Source organism: Haliotis rufescens, unplaced genomic scaffold (genome assembly GCF_023055435.1).
Source record: "Haliotis rufescens isolate VD_foot unplaced genomic scaffold, xgHalRufe1.0.p SCAF_48, whole genome shotgun sequence".
NCBI classification, from domain to species: Eukaryota; Metazoa; Mollusca; class Gastropoda; order Lepetellida; family Haliotidae; genus Haliotis; species Haliotis rufescens.
In genome coordinates, this window is record NW_025964201.1 from 2,182,737 (window position 1) to 2,194,621 (window position 11,885).

The 11,885-nt window shown below is 46.0% G+C and overlaps 1 protein-coding gene across 1 annotated transcript; it reads right to left on the reverse strand.

The window, feature by feature from the left end:
* Positions 1–1,377: 1,377 nt before the first annotated feature.
* Positions 1,378–3,213, reverse strand: LOC125372789. Its single transcript, XM_048383425.1, has one exon. The coding sequence runs from the start codon at positions 3,211–3,213 to the stop codon at positions 1,378–1,380; it is 1,836 nt and encodes a 611-aa protein (XP_048239382.1).
* Positions 3,214–11,885: the final 8,672 nt, after the last annotated feature.

An 11,885-nucleotide genomic window follows, 5' to 3' on the forward strand; every position in this document is an offset into this window, starting at 1 on the left:
TTATATAGATTACAGAAGTTATTCATTACAAAGGTTATTCGGGACCATGTTGACCCGTGAAGACCCGGGGTAGAATAGGTCTTCAGTAACCCATGCTTACCGTAAAAATAACTGTTTGTCATAAGAGGCGACTTACTGGACAGTGTTCTAAATAGGGTCCAAGTTTAATTTCTGAAATAAATTTTCCATATGTTCTAAGTTTGTTTCTTGAACTTAACGACCCGTCAAGATCCGGGTAGAATATGTCTTCAACATCCCATGCTTGCCATAAAAGGCGACTATGCTTGTCGTAAGAGGTGACTCGGGATTGGATGGTCAGGTTCGCTGACTTGGTTGATGTATGTCATCGATCCCAATTGTGTGGATAGATGCTCATGATGTCAGTCACTGGATTTTCAGGTCCAGACTAGATTATTCATAGACCGCTGTCATATAGCTGGAATTTTGCTGAGTGCGGCGTTAAACAACAAACAAACCAAATTAATAATAGAAGTAGCCATATGTCTAGAGTCATTTCAAATCCTATCTCTTGTAACTTGTGCCCCTAGAGCAACGGTCCTACAGATACATCCCAGTCCTTCAGTATGTGGAGCATCAATGTTAGGATTTCATTGGGTGCAGCCTGCTGTGCTCAAGTGTTTAGTGTTTATGTATCAATATGTCAGGGCTGAAAGTAGGAAATTAAACATATTATCTCTGTAGTCTCATACAAATGTCATTTCCTTCCCTTTCCCTGAGGTCATATCTCCTGTAACTTGACCAGTATAGTGCAGTCCGGTTCTGTGTGTGTACGTGGAATTACCACTGATCACGTTCCCCCAGGTCCTGACACAAGGACCCACACTTCTACACGTTCGAGGCTTAATTAATGAACGCAATCCCCCTGGACCTGAGGGGTGACAGTGATTAAACTGAGGCTCTCAATGTAGTGAGTGAGTGAGTGAGTTGGGTTTAACAGCGCTTTTAACAGTATTCCAGTTATATCGCGGCGTGTCAGCTTAATGTGGGAGGAAAGCCCGAAGTGATGCAGGTTTCCGACATTAACCACTTCGATGAAACCCACAAGCATTGGTATGGTGCTGACAAACCTAGAAACATAATCGGGGCGAACCAGGATTTGAAACCACAATCATAACTCTTGAAAGAAACCCTTTCTTCACAAATTGAAGCAGGAGGATGTTTGAAAACACATCGTAAATCCCATCAAGCCTGTAGGAACATGGGTGCATGTGGCTCCCACAAGGCCTGTGCACCCATGTTCCTTCAGGCCTGACGGGAGCAACATTCACCCATGCACCCATGTTCCTACAGGCCTGACGGGCGCCACATGCACTCATGTTCCTACAGGCCTGACTGGAGCCACATGCACCCATGTTCCTACAGGCCTGACGGGAGCCACATGCACCCATGTTCCTGCAGGCCTGACGGGAGCAACATGCACCCATGCACCCATGTTCCTACAGGCCTGATTGGAGCAACATGCACCCATGTTCCTACAGGCCTGACGGGAGCCACATGCACCCATGTTCCTACAGGCCTGACGGGAGCCACATGCACCCATGTTCCTTCAGGCCTGACGGGAGCCACATGCACCCATGTTCCTTCAGGCCTGACGGGAGCCACATGCATCCATGTTCCTACAGGCCTGACGGGAGCCACATGCACCCATGTTCCTACAGGCCTGATGGGAGCCACATGCACCCATGTTCCTGCAGGCCTGACGGGAGCAACATGCACCCATGTTCCTACAGGCCTGATGGGAGCCACATGCACCCATGTTCCTACAGGCCTGACGGGAGCCACATGCACCCATGTTCCTTCAGGCCTGACGGGAGCCACATGCACCCATGTTCCTTCAGGCCTGACGGGAGCCACATGCATCCATGTTCCTACAGGCCTGACGGGAGCCACATGCATCCATGTTCCTACAGGCCTGACGGGAGCCACATGCACCCATGTTCCTTCAGGCCTGATGGGAGCCACATGCACCCATGTTCCTACAGGCCTGACTGGAGCCACATGCACCCATGTTCCTACAGGGCTGACGGGAGCCACATGCACCCATGTTCCTTCAGGCCTGACGGGAGCCACATGCACCCATGTTCCTACAGGCTTGACGGGAGCCACATGGACCCATGTTCCTACAGGCTTGATGGGAGCCACATACACCCATGTTCCTACAGGCCTGACAGGAGCCGCATGCACCCATGTTCCTACAGGACTGACGGGAGCCACATACACCCATGTTCCTACAGGCTTGATGGGAGCCACATGCACCCATGTTCCTACAGGCCTGACGGGAGCCACATGTACCCATGTTCCTACAGGCCCGACTGGAGCCACATGCACCCATGTTCCTACAGGCTTGACGGGAGCCACATGCACCCATGTTCCTACAGGCCTGACGGGAGCCACATGCACCCATGTTCCTTCAGGCTTGATGGGAGCCACATGCACCCACGTTCCTTCAGGCTTGATGGGAGCAACATTCACCCATGTTCCTACAGGCTTGATGGGAGCCACATTCACCCATGTTCCTACAGGCTTGATGGGAGCAACATTCACCCATGTTCCTACAGGCTTGATGGGAGCCACATGCACCCACGTTCCTACAGGCTTGATGGGAGCCACATGCACCCACGTTCCTACAGGCTTGATGGGAGCCACATGCACCCACGTTCCTACAGGCTTGACGGGAGCAACAAGCACCCACGTTCCTACAGGCTTGATGGGAGCCACATGCACCCATGTTCCTTCAGGCTTGATGGGAGCCACATGCACCCATGTTCCTACAGGCTTGATGGGAGCCACATGCACCCATGTTCCTACAGGCTTGACGGAAGCCACAAGCACCCACGTTCCTACAGGCTTGATGGGAGCCACATGCACCCATGTTCCTTCAGGCTTGATGGGAGCCACATGCACCCATGTTCCTACAGGCTTGACGGGAGCCACAAGCACCCATGTTCCTACAGGCTTGATGGGAGCCACATGCACCCATGTTCCTACAGGCTTGATGGGAGCCACATGCACCCATGTTCCTACAGGCTTGACGGGAGCCACATTCACCCATGTTCCTACAGGCTTGATGGGAGCAACATTCACCCATGTTCCTACAGGCTTGATGGGAGCCACATGCACCCATGTTCCTACAGGCTTGATGGGAGCCACATGCACCCACGTTCCTACAGGCTTGATGGGAGCCACATGCATCCATGTTCCTACAGGCTTGATGGGAGCCACAAGCACCCACGTTCCTACAGGCTTGATGGAGCCACATGCACCCACGTTCCTACAGGCTTGATGGGAGCCACATGCATCCATGTTCCTACAGGCTTGATGGGAGCCACATGCACCAACGTTCCTACAGGCTTGATGGGAGCCACATGCATCCATGTTCCTACAGGCCTGATGGGAGCCACATACACCCATGTTCCTACAGGCTTGATGGGAGCCACAAGCACCCACGTTCCTACAGGCTTGATGGGAGCCACATGCACCCATGTTCCTACAGGCTTGATGGGAGCCACATGCACCCATGTTCCTACAGGCTTGACGGGAGCCACAAGCACCCATGTTCCTACAGGCTTGATGGGAGCCACATGCACCCATGTTCCTTCAGGCTTGATGGGAGCCACATGCACCGATGTTCCTACAGGCTTGACGGGAGCCACAAGCACCCATGTTCCTACAGGCTTGATGGGAGCCACATACATCCATGTTCCTACAGGCTTGACGGGAGCCACATACATCCATGTTCCTACAGGCTTGACGGGAGCCACAAGCACCCATGTTCCTACAGGCTTGATGGGAGCCACATGCACCAATGTTCCTACAGGCTTGACGGGAGCCACATTCACCCATGTTCCTACAGGCTTGATGGGAGCCACATGCACCAATGTTCCTACAGGCTTGACGGGAGCCACAAGCACCCATGTTCCTACAGGCTTGATGGGAGCCACATGCACCAATGTTCCTACAGGCTTGACGGGAGCCACAAGCACCCACGTTCCTACAGGCTTGATGGGAGCCACATGCACCCATGTTCCTTGAGGCTTGATGGGAGCCACATGCACCCATGTTCCTACAGGCTTGATGGGAGCCACATACATCCATGTTCCTACAGGCTTGACGGGAGCCACATACATCCATGTTCCTACAGGCTTAACGGAGCCACAAGCACCAATGTTCCTACAGGCTTGATGGGAGCCACATGCACCCATGTTCCTACGGGCTTGATGGGAGCCACATGCACCCACGTTCCTACAGGCTTGATGGGAGCCACATGCACCCATGTTCCTTCAGGCTTGATGGGAGCCACATGCACCCATGTTCCTACAGGCTTGATGAGAGCCACATACACCCATGTTCCTTCAGGCTTGATGGGAGCGTGTGGGAACATGGGTGCATGTGGCTCTCGTCAGGCCTGAAGGAACATGGGTGCATGTGGGCGCTTGGTGGCCCCACTATTGTCACCGTAGAGTATTTCACATGAGCTACATGTAGCAGAATGTAAACATTGTGTATTTTAACTTACATATTTTAAACTTAGGTAAACAATTGAGTTGAGTCTGGTAGTAGCTCCTTAAACTAACCTGAGCACTCTCTGCTAATCCTTAGGTAAAGTACGGGGTATAGTTATGTAAGGTCTTTAGTGATCTGGTCCAGCAACAGCTTGGCCAGTGATTGCCTATCCTATTGTTTCTGTAGCATGTGACCGGGTTTTTACTGAGCTTTAAACACCACAATATTTCTCTTCTCTGGTCTCTACGTTACAACTCTGCATGATACACAGCACTGCACTGATTGGGGCATAAGAGGCACATCACATATAGAGCAATACTGTTTGATCTAATGTGATGAGCCTGCGTCCCTGAGACGAGGCAATTATTATCCGTATCCATATTGTGGTGGGATCTCCATCTCATCCGTCCCAACAGACGTAATAAATCCCATGAACCCCCAACAAGTATTCGTAGTCTTTCCACATAGATGTGATACCGCTGTTACATACACATTGCATGTCAGTCTACAAATAAAAGATATCCTTGTGATGGTTTGGGACCCATCGATATATTGGCTCAGGATAAGCCTCCACCCCAGCTGTGAAACTCCATCCTTGATAACATCACTCACTGGCCTGTCTGATCCTGGTTATTTACAGTTGATATTGATGAAGTAATTCAGATAATAAATGTGGGGCATTAAATGTGAAACTCTTCCTAAAAAGATGTAGAAACATGAATATGACAAAAGAAACTAAATACGATTTTGTGAGTCAGTCAATAGTCTAGATCCATTGTAGCTGGCTGTGATGCGCCCTATTGTGCTGGCCTATCTTAACGAATGTGTTCTACCTAGAATCTGTTGAATGAAATGTCCGATCATTACGTCATATCCTTAACTCAAGTGAGTCCAATTTGCCTTGTTTTACACGTGCTCTGACAGCAAGCCATGTCATACTTTAGCTTTCTCCGCGAAGCAAGTTGTGTTCCAGCTACCCTGTCATGCTTAACATGTCTTCAAACCACTCTATTTACACGATTTTGCACATGAAAATCTTTAACGGTAACCGCCTCGGGAAATGGCATACACTGGAGAATGTCTCCCTCAAACAGTCAGGAAGTGCATCTTCTCTAGTCTGGGTTGTTCCACATCAGTAGGTCACAGAACATCAGGGCATGTCTTGTCACTGATAGCAGCTGACATTCTCTTCTTAGCTTTGTCATCAGTTAACCAGTGTCGGTCTTCAGGCTTGACTCCGACTTGTGACCGGTGACTGTCAGGGTGTGTTCAGATGGGACTTGTGCATTGTCAAGAACCTGTACTGTGGTAGCACGTAGGGAGTGGTTGGTATATGTGGTAGATAGACCAACCTTCAGACTGAGAGTTGATATCATGAATCCAATTTGATTATGCCCGAGAGCGATGGCGTTGTAGTACACCCCATTCTCGGCCTCAGTGTTTGGCTGTTGAGAAAGCTTCACACAGTCCTTGTTCAAGGGATGCACATATTTAACGTCCGTTACACAGGACATCAAGGGTTGTAAACAATCGACAGAGCTTGTATCTTTATTGTATGATCTAGGGTTAAAAAAACAATTAAGACTTGATACAGACGTTTAAAACTAATAAAACAAGGAATACCGTTTTTCTCGTTGATTCTTCCACCATCATGGTGCTCATCATCTTGGGTGATTTTTTGTGCATTCATCCATACAGATGTAGACACATGTGGCTATCAGCATCCGTGGTGAGAGGTAGATCCTCACCTTCAGTCCTGTGAGGTTTTCTCTCCCCTGTCACAAAGTGCAGCATGACATCGATGAATACCTGCATGAGAGTAGAAATATTCAGATTTTACTCTATTGGAAATTTCCTTTGCATTTCTTTTCACTTTGCCATAAAGTTAATTTATTCATACGAACATATTGATAGAAGACAACCAATAGGAGTGGAAAAACAAAGCTAAAAAACTCAAGTTATTGGGTAAGAAAATGTTTTGGAAATTATCAAAGTAATTATTTCCTAAATCCTGTTATAGATCTAAATCGTGTTATGGAAGTGTAGGACTGCCGGCGCTACATACGTAGTCATGGAGTCCCGTTATGTGAGCATCGGCTGGGGGAGGGTAGAGCTTGATCTCAGTTCTTTTGTACTTTTGCCATTGCTTTGAAAGATTTCGATAATTCCTTGAATTCACTTCCTCAGATAATATCTATATCTTGTCTTGTCTTGAATGTTCAAAGAGTCGTTGAATCTGAGGAACTTTCTTGAAATTGCCTTCCTGGGTTCTGGCTTCAAATAGAATTTTGCCAGCATTCTGTCCAATACATTGATTGAAAAGTTTCAAACTCAACTGAGTTTCCATTCTGAGCTAAATACTCCCGAAATACCTTTACCGCTGTTGAAGTAAATCGTTTGGTATTTCTTCGCATCTATATTGTCCAATATAACACCATGTTCCTCGACACACAGATCAGCGAATGTTATGTTTACTCTTGGATGCAGACACCATGTTTACGTTGTTAGGATGCTGGGGGTTGCGAGAAGACTTATCCGACATTATCATACATATTGAACTCATGCAGAGTTGAACTAGTGTCAGTGACTCTAAATGCCACACCCTTTCCTCTTTACTATCTATGGAACTCATACTGGTTCAATGCTTATTCTGTCTGGTAAACCAGGAGGACAGGATTATAATGAATATATTAATAGACATTACAAAATGTGTGTTATCACATATAGAGGGTTTGTATCATCTTCCTGGGGCAAGGGAGTAAACTGACTATAAAAGTCCCTTGCCGAACTAGGCTGGGATTTCCGGGCTCGATTGTTGTGTCACCGGTGGCTTTTATGAGTTATGTCCTTTCAATGTTCCTCCTATTCACCAATCAGATTCCATCTCTCATATCATTTGCATTTGCTTCAAACAAAACAGAGGCGCCCAGTCAAAGACGATCTGCTCGATAATCAAGATCTGTATTGTAATAAAACAGGTCTTACCCTGCGAAGTGCATCAAATCAATTGAGCACTTTGATTAAAAACATGAAAGAATTAGCAAAATATCTGTTGACGCCTAGTTAGCGGTAACATGCTTTGAAATCCTGCAGTCGATGTAATCTGCACCCTGAAATCCATGTTGTTTACGAACTGGATGTGAAGTTGGTTACACGATCTTGATTGGACTATATTTTGACTCGTTAGTCCAACCAAAATGCAACTCCATAATTGCAGCCTAGTTTGGAAGGTGTGGGAACTGGACTTTTATAGTCAGTTAACTCCCTTGCCTCGGGAAGATGGGTTTGTATGAACCTTGGTGCTTCTACAAACTTGACCAAGTTGAGTGATTTGCCACCCAAAAACATTGTTTGAGTATAATGTGGGACATTTTAAACAAGGGCATACCATTTAAAGACAATGGTATATTGTTTAAAGACAATGGTATATTGTATAAAGACAATGGTATATTGCATAAAGACAATGGTATATTGTTTAAAGACAATGGTATATTGTTTAAAGACAATGGTATATCGCTTAAAGACAATGGTATATTGCTGAAAGACAATGGTATATTGTTTAAAGACAATAGTACATTGTATAAAGACAATGGTATATTGCTTAAAGACAATGGTATATTGTTTAAAGACAATGGTATATTGCTGAAAGACAATGGTATATCGTTTAAAGACAATGGTATATTGTATAAAGACAATGGTATATTGTATAAAGACAATGGTATATTGTTTAAAGACAATAGTACATTGTATAAAGACAATGGTATATCGTTTAAAGACAATGGTATATCGTTTAAAGACAATGGTATATCGTTTAAAGACAATGGTATATTGTTTAAAGACAATGGTATATCGTTTAAAGACAATGGTATATCGTTTAAAGACAGTGGTATATTGTTTAAAGACAACGGTATATTGCTGAAAGACAATGGTTTGGCACAAAGATTACAGCATTAAGACGTAACGGATGCGACATGAGGCGGACTGACACAAAGAGTTGTACTCTGTCAAGGTAGACTGGAGATAAATCTACTGTCATTGATTTGTGGCAAGGCCCACAGCCATTAGGATACTCAAAACAGAGTAGATTAACACGCAATTAACATTACTGTGACTTTGCCTCAGACCCTGATCGACATCTGCCCATTCAGACCCAAGTTTATTGATATTTATGTGCACTCGAGCCATTAAACTTCTACATTTGATTTCCACATGTTATTTATGGAACAAAAACTAAGAAGCATGCTCCAGGGACTTAGTTGATGGATTTTCAAAAGGGGGTATGTGGCCCTTGACGGCAGTAGAAATTGTGTCAGCCACTTCTTAAAAAAACCCACAATTCTTGTCTGTAAAGAAAGGAGTTGAACTATTGTATATTCCCCACCAGAATATCAAATGGTCAGTCCTAAGTGACAATCATCTTACTAATCAAGTCGGAATACAACAACAGTTTACTATAGGCTGTTTGACCCTTCTGGACAACTGAGTCAGACAGATGGTGGATAATGGGCGTCAGGGCCATATTAACCCCTTGGTGTAACCCATGAGCCCAGCAGCACAGGTATCAGGACTGTATTCAAGTCAGGGATTACATGAGCCTAGCAGCACAGGTATCAGGACTGTATTCAAGTCAGGGATTACATGAGCCCAGCAGCACAGGTATCAGGTCTGTATTCAAGTCAGGGATTACCTTAGCCCAGCAGCACAGGTATCAGGTCTGTATTCAAGTCAGGGATAACGTGAGCCCAGCAGCACAGGTATCAGGTCTGTATTCAAGTCAGGGATTGCATGAGCCCAGCAGCACAGGTATCAGGACTGTATTCAAGTCAGGGATTGCATGAGCCCAGCAGCACAGGTATCAGGACTGTATTCAAGTCAGGGACTGCATGAGCCCAGCAGCACAGGTATCAGGACTGTATTCAAGTCAGGGATTACATGAGCCCAGCAGCACAGGTATCAGGTCTGTATTCAAGTCAGGGATTACGTGAGCCCAGCAGCACAGGTATCAGGATTGTATTCAAGTCAGGGATTGCATGAGCCCAGCAGCACAGGTATCAGGTCTGTATTCAAGTCAGGGATTGCATGAGCCCAGCAGCACAGGTATCAGGACTGTATTCAAGTCAGGGATTGCATGAGCCCAGCAGCACAGGTATCAGGACTGTATTCAAGTCAGGGACTGCATGAGCCCAGCAGCACAGGTATCAGGACTGTATTCAAGTCAGGGATTGCATGAGCCCAGCAGCACAGGTATCAGGTCTGTATTCAAGTCAGGGATTGCATGAGCCCAGCAGCACCGGTATCAGGACTGTATTCAAGTCAGGGATTACATGAGCCCGGCAGCACAGGTATCAGGACTGTATTCAAGTCAGGGACTGCATGAGCCCAGCAGCACAGGTATCAGGACTGTATTCAAGTCAGGGACTGCATGAGCCCAGCAGCACAGGTATCAGGTCTGTATTCAAGTCAGGGATTACATGAGCCCAGCAGCACAGGTGTCAGGATTGTATTCAAGTCAGGGATTACATGGGCCCAGCAGCACAGGTATCAGGTCTGTATTCAAGTCAGGGATTACATGAGCCCAGCAGCACAGGTGTCAGGATTGTATTCAAGTCAGGGATTACATGAGCCCAGCAGCACAGGTATCAGGATTGTATTCAAGTCAGGGATTGCATGAGCCCAGCAGCACAGGTATCAGGTCTGTATTCAAGTCAGGGATTACATGAGCCCAGCAGCACAGGTATCAGGATTGTATTCAAGTCAGGGATTGCATGAGCCCAGCAGCACAGGTATCAGGTCTGTATTCAAGTCAGGGATTACATGAGCCCAGCAGCACAGGTATCAGGATTGTATTCAAGTCAGGGATTGCATGAGCCCAGCAGCACAGGTATCAGGTCTGTATTCAAGTCAGGGACTGCATGAGCCCAGCAGCACAGGTATCAGGTCTGTATTCAAGTCAGGGATTGCCTCCGATGTTATCCTCCCAAGGAAGCTTTCTGTCTTGAAGTGATTAAATACGGTCCAAATCTGTGTTCAACCTCAAATCACCAGAGCCAAACCAAACTTTGTGACATCTAGTCTGCATCTGTAGATAGCAGATCTGGCTTGGTTTGTGAAAAAAGATACCAAAGTAAGAACTGATGTGACTCATGTGCAAATAATGTCTTTGTTAACCATAACATGTCATCCCAGTGGAACTTACTGGAGAGGTGAGTTCATGTACAGTCTGGAAGTTAATTTAAGGTACCGGCGTTTACTACAATATCTGAAAAACTATTGGACCTACTCCAGTCAAAGTTGGTATGAGATTATTAAACAGTCATACATAACTGGATATTACATTTAAAGACAATCGGTGCATGAATAAAAAATCTGTCTATTTAGCTATCACTATATTTCATCAACAACCAGACCTGTTCGTCACGGGTGGAACGAGCATTCATTGAAACAGCCATCTGCATAATGCTACCCCTGCGTCACAGGGCCATATGACACAGTTGAACCAATCAACTCAACTCGAAAGGTTGCACGGGAATCGTGCACACACGAATACGGTGTTAGCATTAGATTCCATGATGTCTCAGCGCAAGTATCTTTCCGCTCATGCAAAAGGTTTCGTTGTTAAAATATTTGAATACTTTAAGGCTGAAAGTGAAAGACGTTCGCCCTTCTTTGACATTTCAAAGTACATGAAAAGAACAATTCATGCGTTACAGCTTCCCAAACAAACCGTAGTTAAGATTTTGAACTCTCATAAAAACACATGCTCCCCTGCACATCCGGGGGCATCTCAAAACAGGATAGGAAATTAAAGTTAGATTCCTTTGATAAGAAAGTTGTCAGGGACGTGATTCGGCGGTTAACACTAGAAAATGAATTTATTTCAACACGAAAACTTAAACAAATTCTCCTTACAGAGCATGACTTAGATATTTCCAAATGGACCATTTGTAAGCTCCTTTCCAAATTTGGATATCAGTACAAAAAGAAGAAAGGGTCGAAATTAGCAATGTGTGAACGACCAGATATCATTCGTTTGCGTATCAATTATTTGCGCACTATTAAAAAGAAACGAGAAGAAGGCTATGAGCCTGTCCATTTGGACGAAACCTGGGTTAACGCCTGCCACACAGCGGCTTACCAATGGTCGCACGCAGATACCAGAGAGCCACAGCGCAGGATCCCCCCCTGGTAAAGGGGAGCGCCTGATTGTCCTCCATGCAGGCTCCCACAGAGGTTTCCTCCCTGGGCGTGATCTAGTGTTCAGATCCAGATCTACAATTGGCAGAGACTACCATACCGAGACGAATAGTCAGGTTTTCACTGGGTATGTTGAGGAGCAGCTCCTCTTAGCACTGCCTGATAAA